Genomic DNA, 13,601 nt, shown 5'->3' on the forward strand with positions numbered 1-13,601 from the left:
CGCTATCAAACGCGCTTCGAAAGACAAACTCCTCAGCCACAATGAAACACTAGCGCAGATGCAACCCGAGAGCCCTTTAGCTTCCACTGGCGTACAGCGACCTGCTCCCCAGGGTCGTTTTCAGAGGCGATGCCATCTGGTAACTCACATCCGAAAACGTGAGGGGGGCTCGAGGCCTTCGGGGTCGCTCGTAACCCTCGGCCGGTTTTCACGCCTGGGGTTGCCGCAGCGTGGCCCGCTCCGTCTGGCGTGGCGGGGACCACCTTCTCCACCCCCCGCCGCCTCCCACAGGCCATTTTAAAAACGGATCTCCTTCCCACCCTGCCAGAAACCAGCCAACGCTCCTCTCTTTGCACAAGGGACCGGGCGACGCCGGCCGCCACCGCCACAGCGCCGGCAGCCGGGCCCGGGGCGGGTCGGCGGCAGGTGGCGAGACGGCGGCGGCGGCCCCCGCTCCGCCCCGGGGCTCCGGCCGGGCCCGCCCTGGGGGAGGGCGGTCAGCGGGGAGGGGAAGGGGCGCGGCGCGGGGCTGCGTGTGGCGGCGTCGCGCTGGGCAGGGCTGGGCTGGGCCCCGCTCGGTGGCGGCCGGCGCTCACGCTGCGGCGCCGCCGCCGCCTCCCGTCGCCGCCGGGGCCGGAGCCGGGGCCGGGGCCGGAGCCGGGATTGGCTGCGCGGCCGGTTCGTCCCAGAATGCAGCGCATGGCGCGTCATTGAAGAGAGACCATGATGGCGGCGGCCGCGGCCGCGGCGGCGGCGGCGGGGGGGGCCCCGGAGGTGATCGCCCAGCTGGAGAACGCGGCCAAAGTGCTCATGGTGAGGCGGGCGCGCCGCCGCCGCCGCCCCGGGCCCGCTCGGCCCCCCTCCCCTTCCCCCCCCCTCCCCACCTCCCCGCCCGGCCGGGGCTCCCGCGGCAGCCGCCGCCGCCCTCCCCTGCCCTCCCCTGGCGCCGCGTCCTCCTCCGCCCGGCGGCTGCCGGCGGGGCTCGCCCCTGCCCTGTCCGCCCTCGGCCCCTGCCCGGCCGCCCGCCCGCGGTCGCGGCAGAGCCGCCGCCGCTCAAGAAGTTGCCGCCGAGCGAGTTTCGGGTGGCGGCGGCGGCGGCAGCGCGGGGGGACGGCGGAGGCCGGGTGTCGGGGCAGCGCGGCGGCGGAGCTGAGGCCAGGCCGGCCCGGCCGCTGAGCGTTGTCTGTGCCCTGGAGCCTCTCGCTGCTCGTTCGGCGCTCGGGCCGGCTTTGAACCTCGAGACGGCGTGTACTGGCTTTCCGCGACTGCGTGGCCACACTGTGCGGCGAAGGGTCAGCGCGGGTTGTTAGAGGGGACGGGATGCTCTGCGTACGGTCCTTGGGCGCTCGCGAGCGGCTTTCGTTCTTCTGGATGAAAAGCTGCGTGCTGGCCTGTGTTGTTTACGGCCCCTGCTTGCAGACCTCCTAAAAACGTCTGGCCAAAAGAATTCCTCGCAAAACTGGTTTTTAGCCTGCCAACGTGTAAGATTCCGACAATTGAAGTTCGTAAGTTGTCGATATTAAAGGGACGTGAAAAGAACCAGGTGGATGTATAGGAAGGCGTGTTTGGGGTCAGTCATTGAGCCCTGCGCGGAGCCCGCGTGCTTGCGCCTATCAGACGCGGCCTAAGAGGCCAGACTGCAGAGCGATAGGGGATTAGCTTCAGTCAGGGGTATCCTCTTCGAAGTACGTGTGTCTGTTACTCCTTGCAAAATCAAAGCTTGAAAAGCGTTGACTATGTTTCCAAACAAAAACAAACTGAGGTTAGATAATTTTGCAACAAGCATTAATTCCATGCAGAAAAAGCTTAAGTGTGGAAATCGTGATATATTTTAGGATTTGCGTTGTTTTAATGTTTCATATATGCCTTTGCAAAATTTAACCACACAGATCATTAGACATTCTGCTAATGTATGTGTATCTCAATGAAAAAAAGAAACAACTATATTTCTAAATACCAGAAGTACCTGACTGTACAAAGGAAATAAGTATTATTATGACATAGATTGTGATGGGGAAGGAAGCCAGTGATTATGTAGTTTTTAGTATCAAACTGACACTGTGTGGAGTGGCATCTCCAAAGTTTTGCATCTGTGCTAGAAAACTTTAAAGTTTCTTGCGTTGGCATAGCTTCCCTAGTAGCATAGAGAGGGAAATGGGATGCGGAGTTTTAAGTAAATAAAAACCTACACGCAATGAAAAGATGAGGATTTTTATGGTACTATTTATACTTCTGTTGAAAAAGAGGTGCTATACTTACTGGTAAAGTTATGTCTCAAGTTTGCAAGTGCATGATTCCTAAGCTGTTTGCTGTAATTTATAGCTTCTTCTCTCTGTCCAGCATGTAACATTAGAAAACTCATGTTTCACTGGTGCTCTTGAAAGTCCCATAGACAACACTGAACTGACCAGAATTAGATCCCTCTTCGTGAGGAAGCTGCGTGAAAATGGAGAGTTATCAAAGCTACGTGTAGGGGCTCAGAATCAGGCTTTAAGAAGGGTCAGCCAGAAGAGCTGTGAAAACTGCTCGGGGTTGCTGCTCTGTGTTTCTTGTTCTTAAGAACCTCCAGGTCTTTGGCGTGACAGAGGCGAGGAGGAATTCCGGGAGCCGGCCGCATCGCTTTGCGAAACTGGACACGGGGCTGCAGCACCTGGAAAGGTTATGCTCTCTGCTGCTGGTCTTTCTCGCTAGCAACTGTGGAAATACACAGGCTGAAGCTTAGTGCAGGATTCCACCTAAACGGTGCTAGTCTTCATTTAATTTGGCCAGAAGACTGTTTTAAGTGTTTGATAAAATCTGGTTAAAGGGTGCGTTTGGACGTAGGGGCAATAACTGTGTGCGGCAGTTGGGAGGCATGAGCTGGTGAAACAGCTTGATGGGATCATGTAGGTGTTTATGTAAAAATCCGAGGAGTTGGGGGAAGATGGTGAACCTGGTGCTAGTAACGGACACCATCAGCAGAGGCTGGCACCCCGAAGTGGAGCGAAGCTTGAAGAAATAGGAAAGGGCAGAGCTGTGAATATTCTTGACGATAGACAGCAGGAAGTTTGAACTAGGTAGGGAGCGGCAGAGAGATTCAGGGAAGCAGATGGTTTTCGTATGTCAGATGAGGAAGATGATACTGGCAATCTCTGCAAAGTACAGTTGCTACGGAGGCATCAGAAGTGGGGCAAAGTATTTGAGGATGGGGCGTGTTGGAGGGCGGTTTACATGACATCTGTCTTCAAACAGAAATCCTGAGTCTGGGGGAGGGGGAGAATAATGGAGTAGAGGAGTTTGGACTTGCTAATAAAAATAGAAAATGAATCTATTTAACTTTCCTCGAGAGTAAGTATGGATTACCTTGATCTTTGTAAATCTTTGACAACTATTTTCATAACTCATGTTTATTGCTATGGCTTAGCTGAGGTTTCCTTTGGAAAACTTTTTTTTACTTATCAGGTATATGAGGTACATCGAACTTGTTCTGACCTCACAAATTGAAGATCTTTATGGCCTCTACGCAGCCTGACCTGCCACGTATGACAGCCCAGAAGGGTTTAGTCTGTTCTCTCACCAAACTTCTCTTCTATCGATATAAAAATACTTGCCCTTTCTTACCAGTAATGCCTTTTGACAGGTTCTAGGTAGCCCATATTCAAAAGACATGGTTTGGAAAATGACTGAAATTTGGCATAAGTTGAAGAGTTGTTATAAAAGATTAAGCTTGAATAGTCATTAGCTGCCAAATACGACTTTGAATGCTGGTCCTATGCCCTTTCTTTGGTGTGTACAAGAGTATTTGCTGTATTAAAAAGCATGCATTCTTTTGTAGTTACTTCCTTTCCAACAAAGCTGAACAGTGCTTATTTGAAGTCAGTCTCCATATCACTTTGTGATTTAAAACCTAAAATTCAGTACTTCAGTGCCATAGGCCGATATGTACCTTTAACTTGTGTGACTTTGGCTTTGGAAAGACCATACACCGGTATCTGTATGATCTGACGATAACTTAATGCTCCTCTGTTTCTGAATGGCAAGGCATCCCTTACGCAAGCGCAAATGGTTTTTATCTCTTATGTTCTTTTTGGCTCAGGTGGTAATTAATGCTGAATATAATTGTTATTAGTTAAGCACTGTATTAGTAACTGTCCTCATGGATGAGAGGAGACATAGATTGCTTTGTCAAGGGAAGAAACATAAACCTCACCCCAGAGGTGAGAAGGCGAAGTTGGAGGCATACACAGGACTGTTTAGTACGGTTGCTGTTGGCAGTTTATTAGAGCAGATAGAATGTCGTTTGTTAAATGAATTTCATTGAAGCCTAAGACTAAAGTTTCAGGCTGCAGCTTGCGCCCCCTCCCCCCTAGAAAAGATGCATGTTCTGTTCCTGCCTCCAGCTCCCACTTTGTCCTTTGCTGTGGCCCTGTGCTGAACAGATTAATGTTGATAAGCTGACGTAAGAATTAAACGAGAGAATGGTTTTCTGTTGGTTTAGCAAGATGAATTGCCTATCTGTGCAGCCATTGAGTTGCAGAGCTAGCATGAGTTGGGGTCCGAAATTAGCTTGCTGGATGTGCAGAGGGAGGTCTGTCCCCGTTAGCAGCGGTGAGCTGTCAGACTGGCTCAGCTGTATCCTCTGCCTTCACTGTCAGACTTCTTTGCTGACTCAGACTGTCTTGGTATTAGAAATGCCAGACTTTTCTCAGAGGTGCACAGTGAAAAGACAAGAGGATACAAGTTTCAGAAAGGGAAACTCCAGCTGGATAGAAGGAAAAAAAAAATATAGCAAGTGTGGTTAGGGAAATGACACAAGCTGCCTGGGGAGGCTGCGGAATCTCCCATCTTTGGAGATGCTCAAAACTTGACTGAACCAAGGCCCTGAACAACCTAATCTAACTTAGAAACAAATTCTGCTTTGGGCAGGGGATTGGGCTAAGTGATGTCCAGAGGTCACTTTCCTTCTAAATGATTTTATACCATATGGTTCTGGGTAGCATTAATGGACTGGGTTCAAGAACATTGGAGCAAAGGTTGCAGAAGACTTCCCTTCTCTACAAATTTATAAATGTTCTGGGCTCCCTGTGGCCTGTTCTAGGGGTGATGGTGGAGGGGATGAAACTAGTCCTCCACACATTGGTATCTTCTTGACGTATTTCTTAGTTTGTGGCATATCACGGCCTTCTGAGGGACATCTCAGGTAAAGTTGGATAGTCCAACACTAGTCAAACTTCTGTTTCAAATGATGAAATAAGCTTATAAAGTAAGAGCATAGGGGAGCACATTAGTGTCCCTAAAATTCAAGAACAAATTGCTTGTATCATCTACCTGGAAATTTACATATGTTAATTTTTTTAACTTGCATTTCTTGGAATGCAGGACCATAACAAAGCTCCTCTGTAAGGAAATTCAACTTCTCATTGCAGTCGGTCTTCATTGTGGTTGTATATGAAGCTTGTGTAATAGAGTGAAAGGAAGGATGAGCTAGCTCTGATTTTGTTAGGGTAGGTTACCTGTTGGAAGTAATCCAGACAAATGATCTCTGTGTGCTGAGAAGGCTTGTTTAAGTCCTCCAAGTCATTACCAGGTATAATAAACTGGATCTGTGTGTACGTAATAGTTGACCAAACATCTGCCTAGCTGAGAGATCTGTTTCCAGTGATGGCTTCTAGTAGCTGTTTTAGAGAAAGACCCCCAAAAATGGGGGTGATACAGTGATCCTTTCACTGGGGTGATACAGTGATCCTTTCACTGGTATGCAGTTTACTTTGAGTTTAGCAATTTCAAGCGCCTGCGGTAGCATAGTTGTGTTTAATTAATGTGCCTGGTTGTTTTTGGAAAGCATTTGTACATTTATTTTCTTAATTTTTATATTATGTATGTCTTATAGTAATGAGTTTCACAGTTAGGTATTTCTGAAAAAATACATTCTGTTATTTGATAGAAGCCTGTTGTTCAAGAATAAATGAATGAAAGGATCAAACTATGAGAAATACCAAATGATTTCTGGGAGTTTCTTGCACTGCACCCTCTGTGATTTCTATAGCTATCATATTTCACTCTCTAGTCATGTATTAGCTATGCTGAAGGGTCCTAATCTAGTGATTTTTTTTTTTTTTTCATATGGGAGGCACCCTATACATTCCTGTATTCCTCTGTAGCTTTTTTTAGAGTTATGAAACCATTTTTGAGATGGCTTGACCAGAAGAGCCTTCGTTTGTCATGTGGGTTTACACAGTGGTATAACTATATCTTTGGTATTGTGTATTCCTTTCCTAATTTTTCTTAACAGTATGCTTTTCTTTATTACTTCAGAGCAGCAAGGTGAAGTTTTCAGAGGACTATGACCATGCAGTCTGGATCTTTTTCTGGAGTGGTACTAATTAACTTAGAGTCCATCATTGTGTAGGTACAGTTCTTCTTCCTTTTGCCTGAGAACTGGTAAGGCTGATGCATTTTTCAGGCACAGAGTTCAAATGCAAGCTTGGTGCTTGCATGGCAAGCTTGCATCTCAAGCATCTCTCCCTAATGAAACTTTGAGCTAGGAGCTGAGAACAGATGTGCGTGGAGCACACGCTAAGCACTAAGGAACAGGAACGTGAGGATTGATGCCTTCTGAAGCCTTCAAAAAGCAGATGCAGCATCTGGTGAACGGCAATTCTGGCAAAATGGGAAAAATAAACTCTAAGTAAAGTGTGAGGACCTCCAGTTGTTTCACAGAGGAGACCTTCTTCATCTTTTTGAATCAGAGCGATATTTCACTCTCATTCAACATGTCATTGTTGCATTAGCATATTCCTGTGTGTTTGTGCTGAGTTGTTAATGAAAATACTGTGTATCTGCTCCTAGAACTGTAGCTCCATTAGTCAGTAACTCCATCTGGATAATCCTTCTTCAGGCACTACCTACTGCTGTCTCCCCTTTAGCTGTTTCTTAAGAGTCTTACAGTTGTTATCCTAATCTGTGTTCATCAGTTAATTAACTGCTTTCCATATGGAGGGATAGAAGAAGTCCTCTTGATTACTGAGTTGAGCTGATGCTGTCACAGGCGACTAACAATGTACTCCTTTCCATAAATTTCTGACCTGTTTTCATACTTAAAAAGTCTGTCTAGTTTAGGTATACCTAAAAATGTTTTTGCACTTCCGTGTCCGGGCTTGATGCAGGGGCAGAATTCTGGATTTTGCTAATCATGCCCTTTTTCTTTTTACTAGTAGAAAGCATAGTCCTCATATCTGTCTGCTTTCCTACTTCCCAGGTTTCCTTCGCCTCCTCAGAACAAAAGGGAGTGGAACTGCTGCCTGCAGGAGCCTTGGTAGAGGAAAAGTGGAAAGAGCTGGAGCAATTTTGATGTATACTGGGGCACGTGTTTGAGTGGTGTAAAACAACAGAAGTGCTGGGAGGTATGGTGTCAAAAGGAGGGTCAGGTCTGAGCAGCAGAAAACATCAAAGAGGGTCTTCAGTTGTTTTTTCATCCCCTTAAAGTGTATCTAAAGCATCCTGTTGAGTAGGGAGTAGTTATGGGATTAGGGAGTTAAAGAAGCAGGGAGGAGGATGTGTTTTAAATGCCCCCTCTTTTTTTCCCCACTTTGCCACCTTAAGAAAAAGAAAATTGAGGGTGACCCAGAACTTCTTGCTTCTGAGACCTGATGATGAGCAGCAGTCGTACAGTGCTGCCTTTGGCTCTGCCAGAACATGGAGTAGATCAGCTTTATAGTTCCTGTTTTTAGAGGTCACAGGATATTCTTCTCCTGAATAGCCAGCGTAGCCATAGTGTCAGTTTATGCAGTCTGGTCTCTGCCGCCCCCTCACTTGAGCTGGTACAGCAGTCTGTACGGCTCCGTGGTGACCTGGATTGGGAAGGTGATGCAGAAGGAAGAAAGATTCTTTTTAATTCAGATTATTTTCACTATATTGCATTATAAACAATTTTACTACCATGACTGAGATAGCACAGGTTGCCTATGCTGCCAAAGGAAACTTTGGTCAAATTGTGCTGTTAAATTACTCAAGAAGTAGCAGATACCCATTCTCTTTATCTTCAAATCAAGACTGTTTTTTTTTCCTAATGAAAAATATATTTAAGAAAGTTATCTGGCTCAATGCAGGAGCAAGTGAATGAAACTTTATTGCTTGTATTATGTTAGAGATCAGATTAGTTGATTTAGTGGTTCCTACTGGCCTCAAATATGTCTAGAACTATGAAAATGTACATGAAGAAAAGCTAAAGATGTCCCATGGTTTGTGTTGAAATTATGAAATTCAGTATTTATCTTCATGCAATCCAGCTGTGTTATGTTTAGCTATGCAAAGTGGTAGAGGCGTAGCTCTAGTAGTGTTGCAAATATGCCTTGCCATGGTTCCTTGAAGGCTTCATGTAATGTTTTTGTGGCTGTGAAATCGGTGAAGTATACAGAGGTGTTCTGTGGTGGAATTTTTCTACTTATGGCAGTGATCTCTGGGACATGCTGAAGTACTGCACAGGGCCTGGCCGGGGTTAAGAACGTTTACAGTCCCAGGCTTGTGATGCAGACCCAGGCTATGTTTTCGCACTAGTCTCAACCAGTCTAACAGCGAATAGCCATGGAAAACTGTTACTTTTATTTTTTCTAGGTTGATTTTCCACTAGTTTAGTGAGCTGAACTGGCTTATGGAAGGACCCTCCAGATGCCAAAACTAGCATGAGGTGATGTTAGTAATGAGTGACTAGGAGTGGAGAGGAAATTTGGCAGTTGGAATGAAGTTGGATGAAGGTCTCCATCACTTTATCGCCTGTCGTGAACCTGCAGTCTTGGAGTCCTGGAAGGGTAACTCCTGCTCACTGCTGTTAATTTGGGCTAGGATGCTGTGCTTCACAGAAGTATTCTGTTTTTCTGGTAGAGATAGGCTGTAATGCCTGGACTGTTGATGTAGCGCGGAATTAAGGCTGTAGTGGAGTGGGTGGTATATACCTTAACTTTATATTTCCTGTTTCTCAGAAATAAATAGGAAAAGTACTTTTTTGAAAAGTTGGTTCATCAGAACTAACTCTCTCAGGGTGGATACGTTCATACAAAAAAGTTTGTATATTAAGCTGGTTTCTTAAACAACAAACTTCTCGAGATGAGGCAAATGTCGATTCTGAAGCAGTAAGCTGCCCAGGTGGGTGACCCGTGTTCCAGTAGTTTTGCATCCTGCCTTGGAAGCGATGTGAACTTGACTCTTTTACATCCCAAGAAAATATCCCGGCTGTTTGATTTCTGGCTCCAAAAGTGGCTAAAGGAGGGCAGAGACTGCTGGTACAACATACGACAGGTTGTAACCTCGTTAATAGAGAGTCTCGAAATCCAGCAGTTGGGCATGCTCCAGAATTTAGGGCATTGGTGTATGCTGCAGGACATCTGTGGATCTGGGACTTAGGCGTTGATTTGCACAGAGATCAGCTGTTGAATTGGATGCCAACTAAAACAAGGAGTATTGAGTTTTGCCATCCTTTATTATTATCAAACAGTATTCCAACTATTATTGTTTGCGTATAATCTGATCACTAACACTACAATAAACAGTATCTAACCTAACGCAGCAGCAGAGGCAGTCATACGAACACAAACCGCACTGGCTCACTTGCACACTGACCTGTTAACTGTAAAACAAAAAAATTCTGCCTTTCTCTGGTAGCACCAGAGAAGCATGCTGTCTTGCACCTCCTGGCTGGTGGCAGGGAAGGGTTCCCACACTGCTGTCTCTCCGAGGGTACTCGCTCACCAGTGCTCTCTCCAGACCAGGATCCAGTGGGTAGCTTCTCTGCCTTGGGCAGGCAACCAAGGCAGGATCCTCTTCTCTTTTTGCTGATTTTGGCTGTGGGCCTCCTTTGGGGTTTTTGGAGGAGCTTCCCCAAACTTGATCTGCCACAGCTTGCGCTTATGTTGGTCTGGGCATCACATGGGTCGTTCTATCAGATCCTTATTCATCTCGCTGTGACTCCTCATGGTCATCTGCAGAGCTGCCTGTCTGCTGGGAGTGCCAGCTGGTCACCTTGCAACTCAGTTAGTTTGCTCTGGTGTTATCCCAGTCATCTAAAGGTTGTTTTACACTTTTGTCACTGGCAAACTTCATGAGGGTGCCTCCACAGTGTCTATCTGTGCATATACCTAAATAAATAAATATATCTAGTAACTGGAGAGCCCCAAATGGGAGACCTGATCCATGGGACTTGTATTTCTGTTGCAACAGCACTGGTGCCTTGTGTCTGCACAAAGATGTGGCTGCAGGACGTTTGGTCTCATATTCGGCGTCTTACAGCTGAATTTGTGTTTTGTTAAAACAGAGGCTGAAAACCGTTACTTTAAAACTCTGGCTGATCTTCTTAAGCACAAAGAGAGCTTTGGATATTCTCTGCGTTGATCATGCTCTTTTATTATTTAAGGTCTTAGTCATTCAAACGTAGCTCAGCTCTATCATCCCTGGAGTCACTGACTTTTACTGTTTACTTTACCAAAAATATTGGCCCTAAGTTGTCTCTCTGACTTCTCTATCAACCATGCTTTTTTGTGGTAGCTTCCTAGATAGCAAAACAGTCTTGCATCATTATTGAGGAAATGTACTGATCAGCTTACAAAATAAGTACGCTCCTCTCTTTCTGGTGAAGAAACATGAATAGCACTTTCTTTACCTGTCAAAAAGAGCAACAGCAAAACCAACCCAAAAACCAAACATACCTCTTCCTGAGAGAATTAGAGAGGCTTAGCTACAAAGCCTTTATTTTCTGAGGTTGTTTTAAGTGGGGTTAAGAGCAGATGCTGGATAGCTTCAGGGTAATGAATTGTTTAGCAGAGAATATACAAACATTAAGCTCTAGTATTAAGAGAAATGACAATACTGTTCTTGGAGCTAGTCTCACGTTCATATTAAAATAACATTCTCTCTTAACAATGATAAGAATAAAATAAAATACTTAAGACTGCATTGCTTCACAACCTTTTTCTTAGTAAGTATTGGGAACCCAGGGACTGCTCAGAGCTTGAAATTTAGGTAATTTGTCCGAGTGTCTATGAGTCAGCTCGGGCACCTAACTTTAAAGGAGTCTCTTCTAAACAAAACCCCAAAGTGTGTGTGTGTATGAGGGGAAAGAAAATCTTCCTCATAAAAGAAATTATTTTTTTAGAAGAGCTTCTCTCAAAATGCATGCTATGTGTCTACCCATCTATGCATTAGGTGGAGGATGAGACAGAGATGGTGCAGCTCCTTCAGTAACATGTGGTCCAAACTGTATCTGCAAGAGCAGAACAAATTAATTAAAATAGAGTAAAAACAAATGGCATGCTATCTTTTAATATATGTACAATTACACAGAATCACAAAATGGTTGAGGTTGGAAGGGACCTCTGGAGATCATCTAGTCCAACCCCCCTGCTCAAGCAGGGTCACCTAGAGCATATTGCCCAGGGTCACATCCAGACGGGTTTTGAATATCTCCAGGGAAGGAGACTCCACAACCTCTCAGGGCAACCTGGGCCAGTGCTCAGTCACCCTCACAGTCAAGAAGTTTTTCCTCCTGTTCAGGTGGAACTGCCTGTGGTTCCGTTTGTGCCCGTTGCCTCTTGTCCTGTCACTGGGCACCACGGAGAAGAGAGTGGCCTCATCCTCTTGACACTCCCCCTTCAGATACTTGTACACGTTGATGAGATCCCCTCTCAGTCTTCTCTTCTCCAGGCTAAACAGGCCCAGCTCTCTCAACCTTTTTTCATAAAAGAGGTGCTCCAGTCCCCTCATCATCTTTGTAGCCCTCCGCTGGACTCTCTCCAGGAGTGCCCTGTCTGTCTTGTACTGGGAGTCCAGAATTGGACCTGGTACTCCAGGTGAGGCCTCCCCAGGGCTGAGTAGAGGGGCAGGATCACCTCCCTCCACCTGCTGGCAACACTCTTCCTCATGCACTCCAGGAGACCATTGGCCTTCTTGGCCACAAGGGCACATTGCTGGCTCATGTTTAACTTGTTGTCCACCAGCACTCCCAGGTCCTTCTCGGCAGAGCTGCTTTCCAGCAGGTCAACCCCCAGCCTGTCCTGCTGCATGGGATTATTCCTCCCTGGGTGCAGGACCCTGCCCTTGCCTTTGTTGAACTTCAGGAGGTTCCTCTCCGCCCACCTCTCCAGCCTCTCCAGGTCCCTCTGAATGGCAGCACAGTCTTCTGGTGGGTCAGCCACTCCTCCCAGTTTAGTATCATCAGCCAACTTGCTGAGGGTGCACTCTGTCCCTTCCTCCAGGTCATTGATGAATATATTGAACAAGACTGGACCCAGGACTGACCCCTAGCTACAGGCCTCCAACTTGACTCTGCGCCATTCACCACAACCCTCTGAGCTCGGCCATCCAGCCACTTCTCAAGCCACCCCACCGTCCACTCATCTAGCCCACACTTCCTGAGCTTACCTAGGAGGATGTGATCGGAGACAGTGTCAAAAGCCTTGCTGAAGTCCAGGCAGGCAACATCCACTGCTCTGCCCTCATCTACCCAGCCAGTCATTCCGTCATAGAAGGCTATCAGATTGGTCAAGCATGATTCCCCTTTGGTGAATCCATGCTGACTACTCCTGATCACCTTCTTGTCCTCCACATGCTTAGTGATGACCTCCAGGAGGAGCTGTTCCATCACCTTTCCAGGGATGGAGGTGAGGCTGACAGGCCTGTCGTTTCCTGGCTCCTCCTTCTTGCCCTTTTGGAAGACTGGCATGACATTGGCTTTCTTCCAGTCCTCAGGCACCTCTCCTGATCTCCAGGACCTTTCCAAGATGATGGAGAGTGGCCTAGCAATAACATCCACCAGCTCCCTCAGCACTCGTGGGTGCATCCCATCGGGGCCCATGGATTTGTGGATGTCAGGTTTGGCCAAAAGATCTCTAACCTGATCCTCCTCCACCAAGGGAGAGTCTTCCTTTCTCCAGCCTTCCTCTCTTTTCTCCAAGGTCTGGAATTCCTCAGGACTGGCCTTAGCAGTGAAGACAGAAGCAAAGAAGGCATTCAATAACTCTGCCTTCTCTGTATCCTTTGTCACCAGGGCACCCGCCCCTTTCAGCAGCGGGCCCACGTTTTCCCTAGTCTTCCTTTTGCTCTTGATGTATTTGAAGAAGGCCTTCTTGTTGTCCTTGACATCCCTTGCCAGATTGAATTCCAACTGGGCCTTAGCCTTCCTTGTCGCATCCCTGCACGCTCTGACAACGTCCCTGTATTCCTCCCAAGTGGCCTGTCCCCTTTTCCACATTCTGTGTACTTCCTTCTTCTGTTGGAGTTTGGCCAGGAGTTCCTTGCTCATCCATGCGGGTCTCCTGCCCGCTTTGCTGGGCTTCTTCCTCAGAGGGATGCACTGATCCTGAGCCTGGAGGAGGTGACGCTTGAATATTAACCAGCTTTCTTGGACCCCTCTTCCTTCTAGGGCCCTACCCCATGAGATTCCTCCAAGTAGATCCCTGAAGAGGCCAAAGTCAGCTCTCCTGAAGTCCAGGGTGGTGATCCTACTCATTGCCCTGCTCCCTCCTCGTAGGATCCTGAACTCCACCATCTCATGGTCACTGCAGCCAAGGCTGCCCCCAACCTTCACCTCTCCAACTAGACCGTCTTTGTTCATTAATACAAGGTCTAGCATTGCA

At 47.2% G+C, this 13,601-nt stretch overlaps 1 protein-coding gene across 2 annotated transcripts in view; it reads left to right on the top strand.

Moving 5' to 3' along the window:
* The first annotated feature begins 645 nt into the window (after window positions 1-645).
* Window positions 646-13,601, top strand: part of XPO4 (exportin 4) — an 80,978-nt gene continuing 68,022 nt past the window's right edge. The window contains exon 1 of one of the 2 annotated variants that reach the window (XM_068930259.1): window positions 646-813. In XM_068930259.1, coding sequence (XP_068786360.1) covers window positions 724-813 — 90 coding nt within the window. In that variant the 5' untranslated portion in view covers window positions 646-723. The remainder of the gene's footprint in view (window positions 814-13,601) is intronic. The other variant, XM_068930258.1, reaches the window with a different exon arrangement.

This window comes from Struthio camelus, chromosome 1, assembly GCF_040807025.1.
Source record: "Struthio camelus isolate bStrCam1 chromosome 1, bStrCam1.hap1, whole genome shotgun sequence".
Lineage (NCBI taxonomy): Eukaryota > Metazoa > Chordata > Aves > Struthioniformes > Struthionidae > Struthio > Struthio camelus.